At 40.5% G+C, this 27365-nt stretch overlaps 1 protein-coding gene across 3 annotated transcripts in view; it reads left to right on the top strand.

The window, feature by feature from the left end:
* Positions 1 to 27365, top strand: part of CACHD1 (cache domain containing 1) — a 231708-nt gene that overhangs the window by 128302 nt on the left and 76041 nt on the right. For all 3 annotated transcript variants that reach the window (XM_017877195.1, XM_017877196.1, XM_017877194.1), the window contains one exon: positions 6617 to 6723. In XM_017877195.1, coding sequence (XP_017732684.1) covers positions 6617 to 6723 — 107 coding nt within the window. The remainder of the gene's footprint in view (positions 1 to 6616; positions 6724 to 27365) is intronic.

Raw genomic sequence — 27365 nt, 5'->3', positions numbered from 1 at the left:
CTTATCTCAGCATTTTAGCAGTGATTAAAAACAAGCAAACAAGTAAAGAATATTCTCTACCCTATTAGCTATCATTACATTGGCTTTGTGTGTGGACTTGATGATCAGTTTCCACAGGGATTTGCTTTTTAATCATTACCTTAAAAACTCATCCATGAACAATTCCACATTTCATCACTGCCCTTGGAACCGACACTGTGGGTGTGATTTTTATGTGCTATGTGATAAATGAGGCAGACTTCTCTGGAAATACTGAGAAAAACCCAGGTTTCTGAGTGATTTGCCTGGCAAATTACCTTCCCTAGGAAATTTAAACAAAGACTAAGAAAGGAAGTAAACCCCAACTGGTGGGGGGATGGGAGGGTGGGGGAGGTGGGGTCTTTTATATCTCTTTCTTTCTAAACTGGGACTCCACTGAAAAGTTGATTTACACTGTGAATCGAGGCTGAATGAAATCCAATTGGAACTCACTTGAACACTGTTTTGATGTAAGATTCAAAGCTTCTGCAAATTTATTTTATCTTCTACATTTGCTGATCTCCTGCTTGTAAATCCTGTTGAAGGAGAATAAAAATGACTGCAGCCTGATGGGAATTAAATGTCTGAAGTTCAAAGCAGTTTGCACATCAGAGCAAACGTCAATCAAATGAACATCTTGCAAGCCAGGCAGGGAGTGAATTTCTCCATGGGAAAGAGATCAAAGTGGGAGTCACAGTTCTGTTTTCTCCCTCGGGATGCAGTTTCGATCAGTTGTTCATGAAAGTAAATCCAGAAGGAAGTTTTTTTTTTTTTTTTTTTTTTTTTTTTTTTTTTTTTTTTATAACTTACAGGGGTTGGAGAGATGGAGTTGTTTCTCTTGAAACTGAATTTCAGGCACTGGTTTTATCTTATGAAAATGAGTATAGAATGCAGCTACAATCCATTATCTCCTTTTTTAGAGTCGGGGTGTAAAGGAGATTTATATCAGTAATTTCTATTGTCATTACTAACTTTTTGAAAGCACAGGCATGAGGAATGAAGCAAACCAAACCTCTTAAGTTGATTTGCCTATTCATTTTGTATGAAAATCTATGATTTTACCACTTCTTGGCCTTTCCGTAAACCCGAAATTGTATAAATGTGACTGGCAGCTAATGTACTTCTTAATGAAAAATCTTTTAGGTAACCCCTAAGAATAAGTGACATGTTTTTATAAAGTGTCTTAAGTATGAGCTTTATATTTCCAACATTCTCCAAATCAGGGCGAATAGCATGTTTCTTTTTATAAGTCACTTTTCTCAAAGGCATATGGGCATAAAATGCATTCCTGTCTTCAGCAAGGTGACTCTTCCTCTGGGGACCAGAGGTAGCTAAAGTAACAAGGATGACTGAGCATGTTTTACCCCTATGTGTGGAGTCTGGAGTCCAGAAAAAGCAGTAGAGGTTAGAGTGTTAGTGAAGGGTAGAAAGATAAGCACTCTTCACTTGTGCTTCCAGTAGTTATTCCTGCTAACCTAGCTGGTCCACCAGCCCTGTATATCTTAAGCCCCTATTGACACCTCCTTCTTCATCTGACTGGCACATCAGTGGTAGTGAGAAAAGCAGCAGAGTGAGGTTGATTTCTAGGCTTTTCATGCTAACTTGACTGGCGAGTGAATGCTGCACGGCTGAAATTCAACATATGTGAGAGAACTCACGGCAGTTGAGACTCTTAGGAAATATAGTAGATGTTCAATGAATATTATGAAATAAAATGCCCAGAGCTTTCTGGTGACTTAACTCTGCCCTTTCTCGTTAGTCAGTCAACCAGTAAGAATTTATGGAATGCCCCACCTTCCAGCAACTGTGCTAGACATGAGAGAGAAATATAAATCCTCCAGTAACCTACAGTCCCATTGGGGGAAGCTAAAATTTCTCAAGCACATAAAAGGTTTTAGAGAGAATTCAGAATTCAAGAGCTACATGGGTAGGGTTTAGTCAAATAGGGGTTCCATGATAAAACTTTTTGGCATTTCACCCCCATGTAACACACATTTATTTGGTATAGGGGGAAGGCAAAATGAGTAATATAATTTGTTCATTATTTATAATAAATCTTATTTTTATTTATTTATTTTTTTGAGACGGAGTCTCACTCTGTTGCCCAGGCTGGAGTGCATTGGCGTGATCTTGGCTCACTGTAAGCTCCGCCTCCTGGGTTCACGCCATTCTCCTGCCTCAGCCTCCTGAATAGCTGGGACTACAGGCGCCTGCCACCACGCCTGGCTAATTTTTTGTATTTTTAGTAGAGACGGGGTTTAACCATGTTAGCCAGGATGGTCTCGATCTCCTGACCTTGTGATCCACCCGCCTCGGCCTCCCAAAGAATGAATCTTATTTATAAATTTTATTGATGCAGTGGTCTGAATATTTGCCTTCTCCCTCCCAAATTTATGGGTTGGAAACTAATCACCAACACGATCCTATTAGGAGGAGGGGCCTTTGGGAAATGATTAGATCATGAAGGCAGAGCCCCCATGAATGGCATTAGTGCCTTTACAAAAGAGGTCCCAGAGAACTGCCTTGCCCCTGTCACTGAGGACACAGTGAAAAGGCCACATCTATGAACCAGAAAGTGGCCCCTCACCAGACACTAAATCTGCCAGTACCTTAATCATGGACTTCCCAGCCTCCAGACCTGTAAGAAATGAATTTCTGTTGTTCATGAACCACCTAGTTTACAGTCCAAATGGACTAAGACAATTGATTAGTGTTTTGTTGGTATAAGCAGAATCTTAAAAAAAAAAAAAAAACTGTATCTAATGGATAGGACTGTGATATTATGTTGTTTGATTACAAAACAAGAAAAATAGGAAGAAGACACAAGCATATAGTTAAGAAGCAGAATGGCACTAGTCAGCTTGGAGGAGGAAGGACTCATCATGGGCCAGTACTAGGGAGAAATTTGAAAGAAGAGTTGAGCTGGGCTTTGAAGAATGAGTGGAGTGGACACTGGAGAGCGTCACAATTGGGGTTGAACAGAAGAGCACATAGGGAAGGGCCAGTTTGGTTAGAAGTGTAGGATAGGAGATGGTGGGAAGAGAAGGTCCCGTAGATTATTGTTGACAAGTACCATGTCGTGAAACTGTTTTATGATGGAGAAATGTTTATCAAGCACCTACTTTTGTTAATGAGTCACTGTCATTTTTATTGTTATAAAAATGTTTTCTCTAATGTTTTTGCAAATGATCTTTTCAGCAAAGGAAGTAAAACAACCTATAATAATAGTTGCCTGATGTCCCTGGTCCCACGAGCCAGCTTGCGTTTCACAAAGGTCCAGAAAAATCTATGTATCCTCAGCATTGGACTTCAGCTCTCTCAAGGGGTAATGCTGAAAGCGAGGTGCTGTCTGTGGAGACTTAATCCAGATAGACAAAGGCTCTCTGCGGGTTTACACATTTCCTGGGAAGATTTGTCAGTAACCCTCTTGAGTTGCAAGTTCTTCTTTACGTATCACTTATGCGGAATCGTATGTGGTTTGTCTCTGGAAAGGAGTTGAGTGATGGGTTCAAGTCTCTCTTAGGTCCCTGACTTGCTATGCAGTCTTTGGTGTCATTTTTCTCAACTGTGAAATGGGTAGGAGAAAGGGTTCATAACTTGGACAGCAAAGTCCAGATGTGAGCTGCATACATACCTCAGAACTACCCTGTGCTCTTGATCTAAATCCATTCGGAAGATCCTGTGTCTTCGGTCTCTTTGAGTCATACAGGAAAGTACCTGTGCTCATGCAGAAAGCCATTCCTTTGCTTTATTTCTAAAAGAATCTGCATAGCAGGGTTGGAAGGCACTTCTCATTCCTCCAGAGCCTGTGAAAGTCAGATTCCTTGGCCTTACCCCAGACTCACTAAATCAGACTCTCTAATAGTGGATCCCAGGAATCTGCATTCCAACATGCATCCCAGGTGGTTCTGAAGTAGCTAGCTAGACTTTCAGTATTGTAACCATTCAACTGAGTCATGGTCCTCACTTGCTAAGATTTCTTGGAGTCTTCAGGGGAGCCCAGAACAGGACTAGGCACCCTGGATGGTGTGGATGGTCATAAAAGACCAATTAATATGAGCACCTACTTATGACCAGAACAATGCTAAGCAATGTATGCAGTGGTGAACAAAATCAACAAGACATGGTGCCTACCTTCGTGGCACTCTTGTCTATTTATGGAACCTGATCTATAAAAATCATGAATAGAACTGTAACTTTAAAATTATGGCACATGCCTTGACAGAATATGGAGGCATTTAACATAGACTTGGGAAGTCGTCACAATCAGGATAGGCCTTTCTGAAGAAGGGATACATGAACAGAGGCCTGAAGGATTACTAGACAAGTAATCAGGAGAACCTTCCAGCCTTCCATTGTCCAATATGGTAGCCATTCTTCAGTGACTATTTACAAATTAAGATGAAGTAAAGTAGAAAATGTAGTGTCTATGTTATGCTAGCCACATTTCAAATACTCAGTAGCCACATGTGTCTAACATGTCAGACAGTGCAAAAATAATACATTTTCATCATCCCAGAGACTTCTCTTGGATTGCCCTGGTCTAGACCAGCAGTGATGAAACAGGTCTGGAATACCACCTGTTTTTGAAAATTAAGTTTTATTGGAACACAGCCATACTCAATCTTTTATTTATTTTCAGTAGCTGCTCTCACACTACAATGGCAGAGCAGTTGCAACAGTCTTTATGGCCCACAAAGCCTAAACTATTATCTCTCCCTTTATAAAAATGTCTGGGAGGGAATAGACTTAGTGTGGCCAGCTATAGCTTAGAGAGAAGTGAGGTTGTAGTGATAGTGCCTTGCCAGCATGGACACAGCAGCTGCTGCTGTATTAATCTCTTCTTTTCCCTCCATCTGTGGCTTCTGAGGCAGCAGTCTTCTCGTCTAGACAAACTGGAGTAGGTCCAAGGAAGGGCAGCCACGTTGATGAAGCAACTGTGTCCTTTAAGGCACAGTTGATATTGTCAGTGTAACTCTGCACTAGGTTAGAGCCTGGACTAACGGTCTCTTAAAATCCAGCTATCTCCTTCTTTGAGATGATATGAAATAAAACAAGACTGTTTTTAGCTTTTGCTGTTTGAACCAACATACCATGTGAAAACCTAGTCCCCTTGCTTGTGCAATCAGTTCCATGTAATAGTTCTTATGTGTTAGGAGATGTGATCAACAGATTTTAAAGTTCATGCCAGTGGTCAAATGGATATTGCTTTCTAGGAATGTTTCTCCTAGCTTTAGAGCTTCTCTATTTGGGTTCATGGAGTTGCATTAGTGGTTCCTGAAGTTTACATTTTAACACAAAGTTTTAAAAACCTCATTTCATGTTGCATTTATTTGGGGATCTCTTACAAACTTTGAGTCCTCTCAGGATCTGAAATCCTAAATAGTTTACTTAGAAGTTCAAGAGCCTTCACTTTTGTTACTCCTGGATGAAATTCACTTAAAAATACTTTTTTTTTTTTTTTTTTTTTTAGAGACTGAAGTCTGCTCTGTCACCGGCGCTGGAGTGCAGTGGGCCGGATCTCAGTCACTGCAAGCTCGCCTCCCTGTTTCGCCATTCTCCTGCCTCAGCCTCCGGAGTAGCTGGGACTACGGCGCCCGCCACCTCGGCCCGGCTAGTTTTTTGTTATTTTTAGTAGAGACGGGGTTTCACCATGTTAGCCAGGATGGTCTCGATCTCCCTGACCTCGTGATCCGCCCATCTCGGCCTCCGAAGGTGCTGGGATTACAGACTTGAGCCACTGCGCCCGGCCTTAAAAATACTCTTAATGACTATATGTAAATAAGCTGGTATGTTTTCCTATTATATTCTTTCAGATTGTTGTCTGCTATAGCAATGGATCATTGATTCCACTAATATTTATTGATCAGCTACTAGCTAGAATAATAGTATTGTTCTAGCTCTAGTACTAGCATTACACTACCACTGGAAATGAAAAGACTTTTGCCTTATTTGCTTGACAGTCTAGCAGGTACAAGCTATGTGTCATGTACTATGAGAGGAACTTCCATACATTATGTTTAATTTTTTTATGGCTCTGGAAAATAAGTTTTATTATCTTTTTCAGATAAGAAAACTGAGACCCAGAAAAAATGAATAATCTTTCTAATAGTGATAGAGCAGGGTTTCACATCTAGACCATTCCTACTCCACACCCATTCTTTATCCTTCACGACTGTCTATTTTTGTACTTGGTCATTGGTTTTCCAATAGGATAATTTAAAGAATTCTGTTTTACATGTAACATCAGAGCACCCATCTGATTTTTTTTTTTTTTTGTAGCTCTGTTTTGAATTTTGTCATCTATTTTCTGTATGATTTTATCAATAGTACTGACTTAAGTTTATTGGAGAAAAGTTGATTTGAAGAATGGTTGTTTGTTTTTATCTTGGAATTGAATTTGATTTCTAAAACCTTCTGGATGCAGGTGTCCCCTGCCCCTCCCCAATTCTGAAATTTTTTTTTTGAATATTTAAATCTAAATCACAGTTGTACTGTTTATGGGCTGATCTATCTTGTACACAATGTAAATCATTATTTTTGTTGGTTGGTTTTTCTGGACTGAATAAGTATTGCTCATTCTCTCCTATTGTTTCAGGTTCGATGGAAGCTTTAATACCAATGTGTCTAGAACAATTAGTTGTGATCGACTTTCTACTACTGTTAATAGCCGGGCCTTCAATCCAGGACGAGACTTAAATTCAGGTCAGTAATCCGTTGGTTTTACAAAGATGAACTGTATTCTACCACATTCAAGTTGAATAAATATGTTGCTTCAAATTTTTTTTTTTAATTTTTGAAGAGAAGTATTACATACTTAAGATTGAATATTTCTTGCTGGAAAGTTAACCCTCAAGAGAGGGAGAGGGAAAAAAAAATCAAGCTTACATCTTAAGCTTCTACTAGATAGCTATATATATGGTACATGCCAACTACCTTTTTATGCTCTTCAATCTGTTAACTCATTTTTCGTGAATTTAACATCTGTTATTTTAAAGGTTATTTTAGAGACCCTGTTATCTTTGCAATAGGAGGTATTGGATGTTCTTTACTTTCCCTAGTTATAATTTTTAATCTGTTTTGGGATTTTTCTGGAAGGATGTTGTAAGAACTTTTCTACTAATAAACTTAGGGCCATAATACTGTATACCAAGGTTGAACTTTCTTCCTGTTCTCATTGGAACTCAGCTGAAGGCAGTGTTAATAATGACTGGGTATTCGTACTTATATATAACTACTGATAGCTCCAAAGTGAACTGATATCTCCAGTTTTTTGCCCTACAGTTCCACTCCTTATTTCTCTTTTTGTCTCATGTACTCTTGTTGATTGATATATCTCAGAACCTAGAGGCTTCACTGTTTAAGAGCTGCAAGAAACTTGAGAAATAATACCATCTCCAATCCTCAGATTTTACCAAGAAAAAAATCTAAAGCACAGGAACCTCCTAAGACTTTCCTTATTGCTGGAAAGACAAAGCATCCTTAAACATGAAGAACTATACTTCCCAAATTCCAGGTCTGTTGTAGACACATAAAGCCAAAGAGAAAGGCAGAGGACCAGAATATTTACTTTTAGGGCTCCAGTAGGTCTCACTTTGGGGCAGAAATTGTAGTCTTTGGGAATTGTATACACAAATCATGTAATCTATTAGTTCTGAAAAGAACAAGCTGTAAGTTGCATGTTTCTTAGGCATAATAAAACTATAGCTGCTAGATAAATGATCCAACCTAAATCTACTAGGCATATCTTTTTTCATTGGTCAGATCATCTGGAACCCTCTACAGCAAGTGAGGTTTACTACTAGAAGGGAAGCTTAATGAGAATGGTTTTCATTACAAAAATAACAAAAGAGGGTAGACAAGGGCATGGAATGGGGAGATAAATTAACGGGGAGGATTCCACAACTTGCACAGGGTGCAAAGCTGGAACTTGAGTCTCCAGGTTCCCAAATTCCATTTTTTCCCTAAAACATTCCTAGGTACATGAGAGATGTTCCTGGGTCGAAAGACTTGAAATAGCAATCTTTGAATAAGATCAGATATAAGTGTTCCAGAAATACATACTGTAATCCAACATTGTATGTAGTTAAGTTTTTTACAAGTCATGGTAACTCATGGGTTTTTTTGTTTTTGTTTTTGTTTTTTCTTTGAGATGGAGTCTTGCTTTGTCACCCAGGCTGGAGTGCAGTGGCATGATCACGGCTCACTGCAACCCCTGCCTCCCAGGTTCAAGCAATTCTCCTGCCTCAGCCTCCCAAGTAGCTGGGATTACAGGTGCCCACCACCACACCTAGCTAGTTTTTGTATTTTTGTAGAGATGGGATTTCACCATGTTGGACAGGCTGGTCTCGAACTCCTAACCTTGTGGTCCACCCCCCTCGGCCTTCCAAAGTACTGGGATTATGGGCATGAGCCACCTCACCCAGCTTTTTTTTTTTTTTTTTTTTTTTTAAAGACAAAGTCTTGCTCTGTCGCCCAGGCTGGAGTGCAGTGGTGCAATCTTGGCTCACTGCAACCTCTGCCTTCTGGGTTCAAGCGATTCTCCTGCCTCAGCCTCCCAAGTAGCTGGGATTACACCCACCACCAATCAGCTAATTTTTATATTTTTAGTAGAGATAGGGTTTCACCATGTTGGCCAGGCTGGTCTCGAACTCCTAAATTCAGGTGATGCACCCACCTCGGCCTCCCAAAGTACTGGGATTACAGGCATGAGCCAGTGCACCTGGCCGAGATTTAAGAATTAGTGTGCATTTATACAATAATTAACTTTTAAAAATTAGTGTGTATTTATATAAGATCCAGATGGATCACACTTAAATGTTAATAGTTATTTTTTAATGATGAAACTGAGATATTTTTACTTCCTTATTAATTTTCTTAATTTTAAATTAAACATTTGTTGTTTTTATAATCAGGGGAAAAAATAAAACAAGAAGGAATTATGGACTACTTTCAAATGCATTTTCACTCCTTTCTAGTAGACAGCACCTTCCTTAACATATTTCCAATGATAGATCCTAAGTCTGGTGTTGAGATTCTAGAAGCTCCATTAACCTCCTGGCTGTGTGACTGACAATAGGAAAGGGCAGGCTTGGGCAGACTGAGGGTGAGGTGTGCTCACTTGGGGTCCAGAATGATGGTCCACTGCCAGGACCACCCACCTCAGTGAGTCAGATCTTGGAGGATCTGGAGGCTGTGGCAACCAGGGCCTCATCCTCATTGCCTTATTTTACTGTTTATTGTATTGTTTCTGATAATGAGCACATTGTTGAGATCTGGCTTCATTGTTAGAAGTAGTGTTACTTTTTCTTAGTGAATACATAGGCCTTTCTTCTAGGTTATGGACTTTAACTTTTGCTCTGAATGAGTTAGAAGGCCATGGGGGGGAGTTTACACAGGGGAATCTGGTGAATGACCTCTCTAGTATATGGCCATAACCTGGAAGAATGGCCTCCTACCTGTTAAGTGGAAGGAATAAGTACAGCTACAAGTCATTTGACAAATACTTATTAAATGCCTTCTGCATAGTAAGTACTCCTTTTTGTTCTAGGTCAGGAGCTGTAAAACACACACACACACACACACACACACACACACACACACACACAGGGCTTATAATCTGGAGGCCAGGAGCCAGGAGACATAGAAACAAGTGATATGTTAGAAGATGATGAATGCTATGAAGGAAAAGTAAAGCAGAGATGAGACGTAGGGAATACGGTTGGCTGTCAGGGGAAGGAGAAGACGACTTACTATTTCATCTGAGGGTTTGTGGGTGAGATCTGAGTAAGTGGGATTGTAGACTGAGTTTATCTGGGGGCAGCATATCTGGGACAAATACCTTGAATTGGGTGACTGTTTGGTGTGCTTGGAAACTGCAGGATGACCACCGTAACTGTGGTGGTGTGAAAGAACTGGGAGTAATTAGGCCAGAGAGGCAGTCGGGGGCCAGGTCACCAAGAGCCTTATTTTACTGGCAGTTATAAGGACTTTAGCTTTGGCTCTGAATGAGATAGAAAGCCATCATGTGGTGGGGGAGTTACACAGAGAAGTGACATGATTTGACTTAGGTAAAAAGGTTTACTGAGCCGAGACTAGACCGGACAAGGCAAAGGTAGAAGTAGGGGAAGGCAACTTAGAAAGTTACTCCAAAATCCAGGGGGCAGACGATGATAGTATTAATAGTGCAGTGACAGTGGAGGTGGTGAGAAGCAGTTGAATTCTGAATATGCTTTGAAGATAGAATCAGTAGGATTTGCTGGTCCATTGGATAGTGGGCAGGATGGGGGACTGGGTATATGAGAGTGAGAGAGAGGTCCAGAAGGACTTTTAAGATCCTTAGCCTTATAAGGAGAAGGACAGAGTTGTCATTTACTGTGATGGGGAATGCTGGGAGAAGAGCAGGTTTATGTGAGAGGCAGGTTATTAAAAGTTACGTTTGAGATGCTTGTTGGATATCTAAGTAAAGGGCCTCATAAGCAGTTGGGCATGTAAGTCTGCAGTCTAGGGAACAACCAAGGCTAGAGATTCATCATGTATTGATAGTACTAAAATCATGAGGTTCTTTTAGATCATGTAGCAAGTGACCGTGGGTAGAAAAGAGAAGGGCTCCAAGGACTGAGTCTTGGGGGGTGCATTACTGCTGAGGTGACACTGAGATGAAGAGTAAGCTGGAAAGGGAGCTGGGAAGGGCAGTCAGGTGGGTGGAAAGAGGACCAAGAGGGCTGTCTCCCTGAAGGCAAGTGAAGAAAGTGTTGCAAGAAAGAGGGAGAGATAACTTTGTCACCTAGTCTCTGTATGCTGAGGGTCTAGAAAACCAACCATATGATTCAGCAGTGTAGAGGCTATGGGTGAGCTTGTCAACGGTTGTTTGGTAGAATAGTATCATAGGCTGATCCTAGAGGGTTCAAGCTCTGGAGAACGGAGGAGAGGAGTCAGAGAAAATAAGGACTTGAACTCCTGAGATTTGCTTAAAGGGAAGTTGGAAGGCCAGATGAGATCAAGAAGATATTTTTTAATTGAGAGAAATTATACTCAGTTTTTGTGCCAAAGGGAATAATTCAGTAGAGATTGACACAAGAGCAAGGGGAGAAGATTGCTAGAGCTTTTTCCTTGATTAGGTAAGAGATGCTGTATCACCAGTAAAGGACCTAGAAGCACAGAGAGTTTATTCATAGCAAGAAGAGGAAAGGAAGAGTGCATGTGTGGAGATGCTTATGTGATGATGAATGTGAACTTAGTGACACTCCCTTCTTAGTGATTCTTTTTTTTTTTCCAGAGAATTAGAGAACAAGATCATCAGCTGAAAGTGAGGACCAGGGAATAAGCATTAAAGACCTATTAGTGGTACTAAGATTACCTCCTATTACTGGAATTTAGACTGAAACTCAGTGCACAAATAATCCCAACAAAATGCTGATGTATTTCAGTGTTTATTTGTTAAGGAAGAGAGTTCAGATAGTTTGAATACTCAGAGCATGGGGAAGAAGAGTGTGGAGAGGGCAGAAGTAAGTAGAATATAAAGACGAGATCCTGAATTTTTACATTTCTATGAGCATGTCTCAAGTATAACCTACTACATAAGAAGAGTTATTCTCAGCACGGTTGACACAGCTAGATTTACAAGCAGATTTTGGCAATATTCAGGTATTTAAGAACCGACTTGCTTGCATTTGAAGTTTTGCAGCATTCTACTAGGCAGTGGCTACATCCCAAAGTCCACATACTTGAGCAGTTATTTGTAATATGAGAGGAGTGGGATATGGTGAAAGGTGACCTCAGAGTTCCCCCTTTTCCTCCTGTACAGCTCATGCCCCTTTTCAGAGCAGAATTAATGTACTTCATAGGTTATCACATGTCTGATATTTACATCTGTAAGATGTCCAGCCTTAGGCTCTTTCAGACTGTATATAATTCATCAATGGGCCCCTAATTGATAACACAGTTTCAGATTGCCTCTCAGACTAGCTGGAAGCAGACTCACATAAATTATAAACCATTCTTAGCTTCATTCATCCAAAACTAGGTCATGTGTCCATTCATCCAACACACATGTGTATTCTTTTTCTTAAAACCACCCCTGCCAGATCCCTACTTTCTAAATTGACTCCTTGTCCCTGAGTCTATTCAAATAACTAAAGTTTGACAGTGCATGTGTTATATTATGGTTCTGGTAATGTTTTGCTCAGGTTCTTTCCTGCTTTTATCCCCACTTTCTCACTCTCTCTCTTTTTTTTCTTTTAAATTCCTGCTGAGCTATTTTCTTGTGCATGGCCTGATCCCTAAAGAGAGTTTATTTGAAGAGTCCAAGAGAAGTTGTCTCTTGCTCTCTTGAGTTATGCAATTGAGGTGAGAGTGAAGTAGGAGTTAGTCTTTCTCACTGAAAGAAAAAGCGTCTGGACTTTCTTTATTGCGTTTGATTTTAAAGAGCATTTGAAGTTGCAAACTTCGATCTTGGTAACATTGCAGTCTTCATTGAGAAACAGGATTCATGGGGTGTAAGGGGCATTTATAAGTCATGTTACAGAGGTAAATGCTATAGGATAGGATGTACAGGTGGGCCTTAAAGGCTGTCGTTTGTTCTGGTTTCATCATTTCCTTCTATGACTGATAATGAGTAGCTATGTACTACGTACTCTAAGTTTTTCTCTTTAAAATACCATGAAAATTACCCATTAAATATGCATTAGAAAAATTCTCCTGGTAACAATGCAATGAAAAGCCATGTTCTACCTAAAATAAAGAAGAAAAATCAACCAAGCTAGACATTTCTCATTCTTTTTTATGCCCAGTTGCTTCAGCTTCATGATTGCATTGGTGTCATAAAATATGTAATTATTTATATAACATTTAAAAGCTGTTTAGTCACTCAGAAATCTAGATTCTTGAGCTTGTATGATTCAGTTTATATTCGTATGTATAGGTGTATACTATGTATATGCACACACAGAATTAAGGAACTAAACAAATAAGGTTCCTTTCTGTACCTGATTCCCTCTTCAGACTCTATTCCTATACTGCAAGCTATGTCAAAGTTTGGTCGTTCTTATAGTTTCTCACAACAACCCTATTACACTGACTTCAGAAGATTTTGTTAGCCATATACTGGCATATATACATATATACACAACATATGTATATAAATACAAATATACACACTCACACTCATACTACATATCAAAATGGATATAGCCTTTTATTAACTTAGTAAATGTATCCTGAACATTTTTTTATTTTTATAAAATAAGATTTTATGCAGTAAAATCAATAAAACAAATCTTAATTTGTTTATTTAAGCTCCCACATTTAGACATACTGTATTAGTCCACTCTCATGCTGCTAATAATAAAGACATACCTGAGACTAGGTAATTTATAAAGGAAAGAGATTTAATTGACTCAGAGTTCAGCATGGCTGGGGAGGCCTCAGGAAACTTACAATCATGGTGAAAGGGGAAGCAAACAAGTCCTTCTTCACATGGCAGCAGCAAGGAGAAGTGCAGAGTGAAGCAGGGAGGAAAAACCCCTTATAAAATGATCAGATCTCCTGAGAACTCACTCACTATCACAAGAACAACATGAAGGTAACCATCCCTACGATTCAGTTACCTCCTGCTGGGTCCCTCCCACGACACATGGGGATTATGGGAACTACTAGATGAAATTTAGGTGGGGACACAGCCAAACCATATCATTCTGCCTCAGCCCCTCTCAAACCTAATGTCCTCATAATTCAAAATATAATCATGCCCTTGTAAGAGTCCCCAAAGTATTAACTCATTCCAGGATTAACTCAAAAGTCCAAGTCCACAGTCTCATCTGAGACAAGGCAAGTCGTTTCTGTCTATGAGCCTGTAAAATCAAAAGCAAGTTAGTTACTTCCTAGATACAATAGGGGTACAGGCATTGGGCAAAGAGACCTATTACAAATGGGAGAAATTGGCCAAAACAAAGGGGCTACAAGTCCCATGCAAGTCCAAAATCCAACAGGGCAGTCTTTAAACTTTAAAGTTCCAAAATGATCTCCTTTGACTTCTTGTCCCACATCCAGGGTATGCTGATGCAAGAGATGGCCTCCCATGGCCTGGGGTAGCTCCGCCCCTGTGGCTTTGCGGGGTAAGCCCGCCTCCTGGCTCCTATCACGGGCTAGCCTTGAGTGTTTGCAGCTTTTCCAGGTGCACGGTGCAAGCTCTCAGTGGATCTACCATTCTGGAGTCTGGAGGATGGTGGCCTCTTCTCAAAACTCCACTAGGCAGTGCCCCAGTGGGGGCTCTGTGTGGGGGCTCCAACCCCACATTTCCCTTCCACACTGCCCTAGCAGAAGTTCTCCATGAGTGCCCCACCCCTACAGCAAACTTCTGCCTGGACATCCAGGTGTTTCCATACATCATCTGAAATCTAGGCAGAGGCCCCCAACCTCAACTCTTGTCGCTTGCACACCCACAGGCCCAATACCACATGGAACTTGCCAAGGCTTGGGGCTTACATCCTCTGAAGCTATGGCCCAAGCTGCACCTTGGCCCCTTTTAGGCATGACTGGAGCTGGAGTGGCTGGGACACAGGGCACCACATCCTGAGGTAGCACAGACCAGCAGAGCCCCGGGCCTGGCCCAAGAAACTATTTAATCCTCCTAGGCCTCTGGGCCTGTAATGGGAGGGGGCTGCTCTGAAGGCCTGTGACCTGCCCTGGAGACATTGTCTTGGCTATTAATATTCAGCTCCTTGTTACTTAGGCAAATTTCTGCATCTGGCTTGAATTTCTCCCCAGGAAATGGGTTTTTCTTTTCTACCACATGGTCATGCTGCACATTTTCCAAACGTGTGCTCTGCTTCCCTTTTAAATACAAATTCCAGTTTTAGATCATCTTTGTTCATGCATATATGCATACAGTTTTAGAAACAGTAAGGTCAACTCTTGAATGCATTGTTGCTTAGAAATTTCTTCTTTGCCAGATACCCTAAATCATCTCTCTCAAGTTGAAAGTTCCACAGATTGCAAGGGCAGAAGCAAAATGCTGCCAGTCTCTTTGCTAAAGCATAGCAAGAGTGGCCTTTGCTCCAGTTCCCCAGTTCCCAGTAAGTTCTTCATCCACATGTGAGACCACCTCAGACTGGACCTCATTGTCCATATCCTATCAGCATTTTGGTCCAAGCCATTCAACAAATCTCTAGGAAGTTCCAGACTTTCTCTTATCTTCCTATTTTCTTCAGAGCCCTCCAAACTCTTCCAACCTCTGCTGGTTACCCAGTCCCAAATCAATTCCACATTCTCAGGTATCTTTATAGCAGTGCCTCACTACCTCATTGCCAATTTTCTGTATTAGTCCATTCTCATGCTGCTATAAAGATACTACCTGAGACTGAGGAATTTGTGAAGAGAAGAGGCTTAATTGACTCACATTTCCTCGTGGCTGTGGAGGCCTTGGGAAACTTGTAATCATGTTGGAAGGCAAAGGGCAAGCAAGGCATGTCTTACATGGCAACAGGAGGGGGTTGGGGTGGGGGAACTGCCAAACACTTTTAATGCATCAGATTTAGTGAGAACTCACTATCATGAGAATAGCATGGGGGAAACTGCCCCATGATCCAATTACCTCACACCAGGTTTCTCCCTAACATGTGAGGATTACAATTCAAGATGAAGTTTAGGTGGGGACACAGAGCCAAACCATATCATGAACCATAAAAGCATAATTCAAATGAAAGTTATTGTCTTAATACAAAGTATCTCTATAATAGAAGTTTTTTTAATAGGAGTCCATATAGCAATACCGTTTTTGTGTACATTTGCCTTTTCTATCATACTATGAGATCACAGAAGCATTTATCTATCTTTATATCAACATGGTTACATCTTGTTCGGTCTTCACTGTATAGGTGCTTATATAATGTTTATTGAATTGAATTAATGTTGGTGGTTACTTATCCTACTTGTTGCTAATTTTTTTTTTTTTTTTTTTTTTGGAGACGGAGTCTCGCTCTGTCCCTCAGGCTGGAGTGCAGTGGCACGATCTCAGCTCACTGCAAGCTCGGCCTCCTGGGTTCACACCATTCTCCTGCCTCAGCCTCCTGAGTAGCTGGGACTACAGGCACCCGCCACCATGCCCAGCTAATTTTTTGTATTTTTAGTAGAGACGGGTTTTCACCGTGGTCTTGATCTCCTGACTTTGTGATCTGCCCGCCTCGGCCTCCCAAAGTGCTGGGATTACAGGCATGAGCCACCGCGTTCAGCCCTTGTTGCTAAATTTTATAATGTGTATGTAAGGAAAATACCTAGGTCATTGAAGCACAAGTCTAGGTAGTAGTATATAGAACAATACTCAGATGTTTTCAGGGAAAATGAGTCACATGCATTTGTTTGGCTTTCTGCTTAGAATTAATTCTCTCCGTCTTTTCAAAAAACCTGGAAGTATCTGTTTACAGCATGTTTTACTGAAGCTAAATTTTAAGCCCACAATGGAGCACCACTCCTCCAAAAAAAAAAAAAAAAAAACTCCCTTCTAAATATTAGTACCCATTGACAGTGCACCCAGTCACCCAAGAGCTCTGATGGAGATGTACCAAGAGATTAATGTTGTGTTTATGGCTGCTAGTACAATGTCCACACTGCAGTCCGTGGATCAAGGAGTGATTTTTACTTTCAAGTCTAATTGTTTAAGAAATACATTTCATAAGGTTATAGCTTTCATAGATAGTGATTCCTCTGATGGATCGGGGCAAAGTAAATGAAAACCTTCTGGAAATGATTCACCATTCTAGATGCTATTAAGAACATTTGGGATTCATGGAAGGAGGTCAAAATATCAACACTAATAGGAGTTTGGAAGAAGTTGATTCTAACATTCATGGGTGACTTTCAGGGGCAAGATTTCAGTGGAGGAAGTCACTGCAAATGTGGTAGAAATACCAGGAAAACTAGAATTAGAAGTAGAGTCTGAAGATGTGCCTCAATTGGTATAATCTCATGATAAAACTTAGACAGATGAGGAGTTGCTTGTTATGGATGAACAATGAAAATAGTTTCTTGAGATGGAATGTACTCCTAGTGAAGATGCTGTGAACATTGTTGAAATGACAACAAAGGACTTAGAATATTACATGAATTTAGCTGATGAAACAGCAGCAGGGTTTGAGAGGATTGGCTCCAGTTTTTTTTGTTTTTTTTTTGTTTGTTTGTTTGTTTGTTTTTTTGAGACGGAGTCTCGCTCTGTCCCCCGGGCTGGAGTGCAGTGGCCGGATCTCAGCTCACTGCAAGCTCCGCCTCCCGGGTTCACGCCATTCTCCTGCCTCAGCCTCCGGAGTACCTGGGACTACAGGCGCCCGCCACCTCGCCAGGCTAGTTTTTTGTATTTTTTTAGTAGAGACAGGGTTTCCGTGTTAGCCAGGATGGTCTCGATCTCCTGACCTCGTGATCCGCCCGTCTCGGCCTCCCAAAGTGTTGGCATTACAGGCTTGAGCCACCGCGCCCAGCCTGGCTCCAGTTTTTTAAAGGAGTTCTACCGTAGGTAAAATGCTGTCATATAGTATCACATGCTACAGAGAAATCTTTTGTGAAAGGAAGTCAATTTGTGTAGCAAACTTTATTGTTGTCTTATTTTAAGAAATTCCCACAGCCACCCCAACCTTCATCTACGACCATCCTGATCAGTCGGCAGCCAACAACATCAAGGCAGGACCGTCCACCAGCAAAAAGACTATAATTTACTCAAGGCTCAAATGATCATTAGCATTTTTTAGCAATAAAATATTTTTAAATTAAGGTATGACAGTGTTTTAAGACATCATGCTTTTGCCCACTTAATAAACTATAGTGTAGTGTAAAAATAACTTTTATATGCACTGGGAAACCAAATACTTCGTGTGACTTACTTTATTGCCTTACTCACTTTATTCCAGGGGTTTAGAACTGAGCTGCAGTATCTCCAAGGTGTGGCTACGTATTTAAAAGGCAGGATATCATTGCTACCTGGAAGGATTTCAAGTGACTCTTATACAATTTTACTTGACTATTTTGTAGTAGTTGACATGTAAACCTCTTTTTTGAAACTCTCTTATCCTTTGGTTTCTATAAAATTATGTTCTGCTATTTATCCTCTTATGTCTCTGTTTAATCCTTATTTTTCTTCTGGGGCTCATTTTTCTTTATTCTGTTGCTCAGAGTAGATGTCCCCATATATCCTCTCTTACCATCCTCCTCACCTCACTAATCATTATCTTCCTGAATATTCTAAGTTTAACCAGCTTCCCAGCTCCTGCCATGTGCTGGTGAATTCACAAACTCTAGCTTAAGACCTGGTCTATTTCTGAGTTTATTTATTGAATAACCACCTTCAGGACACACATCTCTCTGTGATTTTCCTGTAGGTACACAAAACAAACTTTCCTCTGAATTTGCTCCCCAGTCTGAGTTCCCTGTCATATTCAATATTACCTTCATTCTGGGAATTTTTCCTCACCATTTTCCACTCAGTACTTCTCTAGGTTTTATCCATTTTCACCTAACACGAGTCATTGTCCAAGTAAGGGTATAAATAAATAAGTGAATATTTATCAAGTGTTCACTAAGTACTAGACCCCTGGCTGGGCATCTCCCTGTGCATTGTGCTTGTTTAATCTGGGCACCTGGCTGGGCATCTGCCTGTATGTTGCTCTTGTTTAGTCTAGACACCAGCTGGGCATCTGTCTATGGATTGCTTTTCTTGCTTGGTCTAGACACCTGGCTGGGCATCTCCCTGTGTGTTGTTCTCATTTGTCTAGACACTTGGCTGGACACCTGCCTGTGGGTTGCTCTTCTTTGGTCTAGACATCTGGCTGGACATCTGCCTATGTAGTGCTCTTCTTGTTTGGTCTAGACAGCTGAGTGGACATCTGCCTATGTATTGTTCTTCTTATTTCATCTAGACATCTGGCTGGACATCTGCCTGTGTGTTGCTTTTCTTTTTGTGGTCTAGACACCTGACTGGACACCCACCTATAGGTTGTTCTTGTTTGGTCTAGACACCTGGCTGGACATTTGCCTATAGGTTGCTCTCGTTTGGTCTAGACACCCCGCTGGGCACCTGCTTGTGCACTGCTCTTCTTGTTAGGCCTAGATACCTGGCTGTGCATCTGCCTGTGTGTTGCTCTTGTTTGGTCTAGACACCAGCTGGGCACCTGCCTATGAGTGGCTCTTGATTGGTACACTGACTTACAACGTAGGTCTCATTGTCCTCTATTCATTGAAAGGGAAACTTGGCTCAATTTCTGTAGTCTAAAAATCAGTCTTGAATCCCCTTTCTTTTTCCCTGCTCCTGTGGTAAATTTGGATCCTCACTGCTTTTCTAGAAGAATAATTAATGTAGAACCTCACCACTACCACCACCAGAAGGTTTCCCTGCTTCTCTTCCCTCTTTTTCCACACGTCCTAAACACACACTGAGTATTCTGAAAAATCTCCTCTGTAACTGCATTTCTCAAAAGCCTCTGATGGCTCCCTTTACATCTAAGCTCACGTTGGAGACCCTGCACCCCCATCTTCTGCTCCTTTTCCTTGAGTCCTCTGGGCTCTAGCCTCAGGAATATCCCTTTCATTTCTTCAGCATCACCCACCTCCATCACCGCTCCATACTTTTGATCACATTATTGTTTCATCCTGCAGCACACTGCCAGCTGCCTCTGACGTGTAAAACATTACTTTTTCCTAAGGACCCAACTTCCTTGTCACCTTCCTTCACCCTTGTAGATAAGAATTTCTTGTTTGTTGTAGCAGGTTGGCTTTCTGAGGAAGCAGACTCTGAGATGGACCTTGGCAGCCTATGGGGAAAGGGAGGAAAGGAGAATTGGGAGTGGGAGAGAGCAGGGCTTCTACACATTGTCAGCAAAGGCCTCTGCCAACCCCAGGACTGCTTGGAAGCTGGGGTGGCCTTCCAGGGTTGTATTGGCTCAGTTATGACCATTTATGACTTTACTCTATGGCACATTCTTACTACAGATTTTTGATTTTTTTAAGTTAGACACCTACTTGACCTTGTGCTTCTTTGTATTTATTTATTGTATGCCAAGTGCCCAATCCAGTGCCTTGCCCATAGCAGGTACACAGTAAATTCTTACTGAAAGAAAGAACGAAAGCCACTAGGGTTTTTGTTGTGCTTTTGTTTTCTCTTCTGTGTAATGGAATAACCAAGACTCTTGAAGGACTTCGATGAAAAAAGGATTGTGGTTGTGATTTGCTGTTAGTTGGCAGTGGTTTCCTTAGCTAAGTAGCAAATCAACACACATAAATGTCCCATGATATGGAGTGATGCAGACTATACAAATGAATAATGGTATTCTGGAGTCACGTGAAACCATCTATGGTGAGCCCAGACACACAATATATACAAAACAATCAGTCCATTACTGCTTAGTACCTCATAAACCATTTTATACTTTCATTTTATTCTTACCAGACACCAAGGGCCATTATAAGCTTCATTTTACAGATGAGAAGTTCTGATCTACCTAAAGTCAATGAGCAATTGTTGGTATTGACATGGCTTAACATTATGTGTCCTGACTGCTTGTCAATGGCCTCCCTGAGATAGACTGCTTAAGATGAAGAGATGTATTTCCATCACTGTATTCTGCCTACTGACACTTGAAACTCTTTGTATCTAAAACCATACCTATAAATAGTCTCTCTACCCACCCAAACTTCCTCCTTGGCCCATGTTCCATATGTCAGTTAACAGCAGCTTCATTTTACTAGTTACCTAATCTTGAGACCCAGAATAAGTTCTGACTCCTTCCTGGCTCTCCCTCATAAAGAGCTTCTCTCAAGTGACAAGCATGTGGTGGTTACTATGCCAGACACCAAGATAATGAAGTGTATTGGTGAGAGGGGAGAGGAGGAAAAAATCAACAGACAAGTTCAATTATGATAAAATGCTAAGTGCTGTGATGATGAAGGTGAACCCTGGGCACTTGACCCAGGTTGTGAGCTCTGAGCTGGGTCTTTTAAATGTGGTAAGAATTATCCAGGTGATGTGCTTGTGGCAAGCATGCATTTTGGAATCTATAAAATGTGCATGCAGAATGGATCATTGTTTAGGAGGGAGTTGAGTATCAGAAAATAAGAGTAGTGCTAAGCCAAATTTTAATGGGTCGTTTATATTAGTCTGCGGTGTTTTATTTGGGTTTGCTTGGTTGTGTTTTATCTGTTTTTTACCCTGAAGGCAACCAACTGAGATATTTTAAGCAGGGGAGACAAAAGAGCTTTATGGAAAATGGAAAGAAGTGTAGTTAGCCTGGAAGAAGGAGTACCTGGGACCAGACTATTAAGGTCATCAAAGAGTGAAAGGAAGGCAGTGGAAAGGGGCCATGGCATAAACAAAACGGCTAAATGCAGGTTGAGTGGGATGGCAAGAACTAGAGAATCGGTGTAGACCACTCTTCTTAGTTGCATAGCTGAGACAAGGGGAAAGGTTACTGATAACTTAGGTTATAGGAATGTTTTTCATCGTCATTCCTTTTTTTTTTTAAGTTAGAGAAACTTAAAAATGTTTACATGCCAAAGACAGAGAAAGAAGTGAAGCAAACCAATGGGAAAATGGAGATTAATGTCTCGAATTAGTTGCCCCAAACCAAACTGAACATCAGAGTCACCTGGGGTGCTTTGCAAAAAAAAATACAAACCAACAAAACTATCCTTCAGCCACCATGCAGACATAGTGAATCAGAATGTTGGCTTGGTACTCTGTGGGTTCTAAAAATTGTGATGATCACCTAGGCTTGAGAACTACATTTTTGTTAATTTTCTGTTATTTCTTTTATAAATGCTTGAAGATCACCTGGACCTTTGGGTCCTCTGGGAATGGTCTACTAGATAGGAAGAAGGGAGAGTGGTGGAACCCCACTGGTTTTGGATTACCCAGAAATTTATTCTAGGTTCCCTGAGCCCATGACCAGGCTGAATCAAGGACAGAATGGACTGGTTATTTTTGCATTATATAATCAACCTAGAATGGACACAAAGAGCTATGAGCTCAGAACAGAATCAGGGATTTGAGGATGCCTGCTCCTTAGCCTTAGTCTTAGACTAAAATAATAACAAGGAGATAGGAAAGGATCATTGAGTTGCCCCCAGGAACAGGCGTGGTCAACTGTCATTAGTTTAACTTTTGGAATGGGCCTTAACTGGCATGATCAGTGTGGTGGCAGATCACTGAGCAACATGGCCTAGGTCCCATTGAGGGTTCAGGGTTTAAGTCACTCCCCACCTTTCTGAACCAGAATATCCTTAGCTTTACAAACAGTAATAATGGCCAGGTGCAGTGGCTCACACCTGTAATCGCAATACTTTGGGAGACTGAGGTAGGCGGATCTCCGGAGATCAGGAGTTCAAGACCAGCCTGGCTAACATGGTGAAACCCCATTTCTACTAAAAATACAAAAAATTAGCCAGGCATAGTTGCACGCTCCTGTAACCCCAGCTGCTCTGGAGGCTGAGGAAGGAGAATCACTTGAACGTGGGAGGCGGAGGTTGCAGTGAGCCGAGATCGTGCCATTGCACTCCAGCTTGGGCAAAAAGAGTGAAACTCCGTCTCAAAAAAAAAAAGGAACCTGTCTATGCCTTGGTTTCCTGAATAATAAGTAAAACCTACCTCATAGATTAAAAAAAAAAAAAAAGCAATGATGAATAATAAAACTTACCTCAAAAAAATAGCAATAACAATGAAAACAGTCCTGTATCCTAAGTTATTAGTAATCTTTCCCCTTGTCTCAGCTACGCAACTAAGAAGAGTGGTCTACATCAATTCTCTAGTTCTTGCCATCCCACTCAACTTGCATCTAGCCATTTTGTTTATGTCATGGCCCCTTTCCACTGCCTTCCTTTCACTCTTTGATGACCTTAATAGTCTGGTCCCAGGTACTCCTCCTTCCAGGCTAACTTACACTTCTTTCCATTTTCCATAAAGCTCTTTTCCCTCCCCTGCTTAAAATCTCTCATAGGGTTGTTGTAGTAATTAACTGAGGTAATGTAGATAAAAGCCTTACCTGGTACATTGTCAAGTGCTCAATATGCTTACTACCCCTGGAGCAGCATAAAGAGTATCCAGTGGTCACTGAAATATATGGCCCCTCCAGAATAGCAGAATAGTATATGGCAAAACAATACTCAAGATGTAAGTGAGAGGTGGGAATTGGGAAGGTGGGATCCGGTATGATGCCAGAAATTTTGTTTGGAATCCTCAGAATGTTAATTTATTTTCTTCTCCTCCAGAGTGCTTGCTGTTGTACAGAACATTACTGAAAGGTGCTAAGTCAGTTTTGTTCTGTTGAGGAAGTATGTGTGTTTTCGTTTGTCTGTGTCTCTGTGTATTTAGGATAGCTCTTATGTTTTCTATTTGGCAAGCGCGGGAGGTAGACAGCTTGATGTGTTTTTCTGAGTGGTGTTGGGCTGGGCATCAGGAAGCCCAGATATCCTTGAGGTGGGAGGCAATAAGCTTTCCATTACGAGCATGTTCTGTGTGTCCCTACCTCTGGTGGACAATATTGTTGAGAAAAACAGAAGTCACAACCCAACAAAAATCCATCTTTTTCCCATAGATGAGGTAGTTTAAGCATTAAAGAGGGCAGGCAAGGAGTTTGGAGGACATGGTTGGTTTTGTTTTGACTGCAGAGGCTGATGACATAAGAACCAGTTAGATATAGATAGTGAAATTGGAAGGAAAATGTCTGGGGGTCAGAGAATCTGGGGCCCATCTGTTAGAATTATTCATGGAGAGTTTAGTATACTGTATGCTGGAAGGTCTTGAGACTCAACAAATGGGAAGTGAGAATGCCTGAAATGGGGAAGGCATATTTTTTCAGCTGCATATCTGACAACAGTTTGTGTGCTGTGGCTAAAGAAAAATAAGCCGGTGGTTATTACAAAATTGTGGGGTTTTGCTTAGAATTAGCATAGTAACTCTAAGAAACAGTCAGTTTGTTGAATTCCTTACACAGAGGGTGATGGAGGAAATAGAGCTTGTCAGAAGACCTGTTTCCTTCCATTTTATGATATTACTTTGTCAGTATTTTGTAGTGTAGAGATCAAATAGAACCTGTATTCAAGAGCCTTAAATATTGGGATGCTCTGGGCAAGAGCATCTTGGAATGGTGGTAGACACTGGAGGTCGGATCTAAGAGCACCTCTTTGTCAGGTACCCTCATCTGTGTTCTCACTGCTGCATGCCAAGAATCTTCCCTTGGTTTAGTAGAAAGTGTTCTAGACCCAAAAGCAGAGGGCATGATCCCGGCACTGTGCCTTACACATAGTCAGGACTCAATAAATATTTGATAAGGCAAGAAGGAAGGGGAAAAAGCAAGATGACTTACTAGATCCATTGGTCAGAATTTGCCTCCTCTAGTTATAATAACTGTGTGGACATAGGTAAGTTGCTTCACCTGTCTCAGCTTCAGTTTTCTGCTTTGTAAAATGACAGTAATTATATTGACTTTATAAAATGAATTGTTACGAGATTTCAAAAATATATAAGCAAAATATCTAGAATGATACCTGGTCTCTTATTGTTATTTTTATCTAAATCTCATCTCCCTCTTTACTTATCATCTGCTTGGCACCCTGGGAATTTTTCGTTGGTAAAGGTTTAAAGAAGGAGAAGTGGGCTGGCAGCACCATATCTTATCAGTTTTTTCATCCAGGCATCATAGGCCTTCAATGATTTAATTTTTTAAAGTAGTTTGGACTTTTCTGAGCTGCTGTGAACTTTTGTTAATATAAATTTTTGTTAATATAAAATAGAGACCATATTGACTTTGGAAATAATAACTATCTAGATATCTTCCTTCCCCACCTACATGTAGCTGTTTAGAAATGCGACTTAATAGTGGTCACCACAGAGACTGTCCTTACAGTGAAACCTCCTTTGTAAGCAGATTTCTAATTGATATGAATATTAAAATCGACAGCAGTGCATTGTCCCTTAGAGACAGACCTCATACCCTCCTAAGGAGTTCACAGATAGAATTAAGAGATTCATCCATTTGGATGTTAAATAAATTAGATCTTTATTTTAATTGATCTCTAATTCAATCATAAATTAAGGTAACAATCCACAGTGTACATTTCATACCAGGTATTTTTGTCATCAAAGAAATCATGGCAATTTTCATCTCACATAACAGTTGTTGAATATGTCTTGAAATATCATGTATGCTCATCGTGATTTCCAAATCATGGAAGGTATGAGACCTACCATAACCTTTCTTTTTCTTAATGCATTAATAGGAAGCACATATATTATCATACACTTACGTTTGTAATATTTTGGAAACTATTCTTTATAATAGGTTTCTTTTGACATCTTAAATGTTTTATTTGTATGCTTTACAAAGATTCTCTCTTCTCCAGACTACCAAAGCATTTATGGAACAGAAACTATTAAGATCCTGTGCCTTAGAGTTGGTTGGAGGAGGAATGTCCCAAACTTACAGCCAAATAGAAAGATTCCCACTACACAGTCTGCAGCAAAATTGAAAGGCAAAATTTTTAGGACCAAATTCACCTTCCACTGGCCCACTGATAGTCTCCTGGGCTCTATCCAAATAATCTTAAATTATTAGGCATCATTCCTGCTTATAAGGGCTTCAGAGGAAGAGATTTCATGGTTGCTCTGATAATTAATACTTGAAATAGTAAATACTTGAAATGCTTGTAATGAGAATACTTGAAATGAGAAAACACTTCCTCTTGTCCTTGTTCGTCAGTGATCACAGTGAGCTACCTGTGATGGCTCTGTTTTTAAAAGACTGACATTAAAATTTCTCTATATGTTCATCTAAATAAACTTTTCCTGGTACCACTTGGACATTCCATATATATATATATATAGTCTTGGGCCACTGATAATAGTCTCATAGTGCTGATTTATATATTCTAAGTCAGTAGGAGTGAGGATGCTCCCCTTTTCCCTTTTTTTCTATAAACTTGATCAAAGCCAGCTGGAGTTTGTTCTTCCTCTCTAGTTGTAAATCTGTATACTTCCTTCCCCATGGAGCTTAAGGTCCCCCATGTAAGAGATACTAAACACGTAGCTACGTAAAGATTACACAAGACATTACCAGTTTTTGCTATGAAGGAAAATACCAAGTACTATAAGAGAGGATAAGAATCGAGAGTGGTCAGGGGAGGATCTCTGAGAAGGTGGATTTCAGGCAACACCTGAAGGCTTAAAAAAGAGCTATCTGAAAAGTGAAGAAAGAATTTTCCCATGCCTAAGGATCACCTTGTACCAAGGACACATTTGTGGAACTGAAAGAATTGGCTCTTGATGTACAGTGTACTGAGTTGAAGGGGGAAGAGGTGAGGTTGGAGAATAGGAAGGAGCCAGGTCATGCAGGGCCTTGTAGAGTTTGAATTTAATGCTAAGTGTACTACAGTAGGGAACCTTTGAAAGGTTTTAAGCAAAGCAACAGGGGATTTGATTTACGTTTTAGAAAGAAGCCTTTGGATGCTATATAGAGAGTAAATTTAAGGTCAGACAGCTTGCCAGTCTTAAGAGATGGGACTTGAACCTGTGGCTTTTCATTCCCAGTCCATTCTGATTTACCAGGGTCTTTTTTCTAGTTGATAAGTGCTAACCTGAATTAAGTAGAAGATGCAAAATAACACCAGGCCATTTCCAAATGGCTTTCTTATACTCGCTCAAGTTGACAGTGAAAAATAAAAGCCACCTAAGGCTCATGTCTCTAACCTGTTGAACACCTCAAAATAATTAAGAGATCACAACTATACCATTTTTCGGTTATATAAAAACCCTGTCTCTTATCTAACATATGCTATTTAGTGTTAAAGGTTGCTCAGAGTCATACATGCACTATCAGCTCTGCCTATTAAGCAGTGGCTTGTGTCTCTGCGATTTTCCAGGTTAACCAGCCTGAACTACCCAGCTAGTATTTGCCAGCTTTAGCAGTTCAGCCGTTTGTTTTTCCTTATAAGATTAAATGGTCAGTTTTGCCTTAGGTTTTTTTCCAATTATGAAATCATTTCATTTTGTTACGCGTCTCCTTAATTGTACTTATTTACCTTGTACATACAAACTAATAAATCTGTTATTTTGATTGAGAAGCCCCTGCATGTTTATATATTTATTCTGCCTCTCAAGAATACTCAGTAAGTTTTTTATCTGTTGATTGCTAATTCATCTAGCATGTATTTCTTAACACACAGAAGTACTATATGTAGTGTTAAAGCAAGCACACCTAAATCAATCAAATAATGCTGTGCTCTTGCCACCTTGAGCATGTTAGTTCTGCATCTATAAGATGGGAATAAAATAACAAACCCATACGGTAATTATGAAAAGTATTACACCATATATGAAACTG

Source organism: Rhinopithecus bieti, unplaced genomic scaffold (assembly GCF_001698545.2).
Source record: "Rhinopithecus bieti isolate Rb0 unplaced genomic scaffold, ASM169854v2 scaffold_6380, whole genome shotgun sequence".
Lineage (NCBI taxonomy): Eukaryota > Metazoa > Chordata > Mammalia > Primates > Cercopithecidae > Rhinopithecus > Rhinopithecus bieti.
Note: the sequence above shows the minus strand (reverse complement) of the source record. Positions and strands in the feature narration are given on the sequence as shown.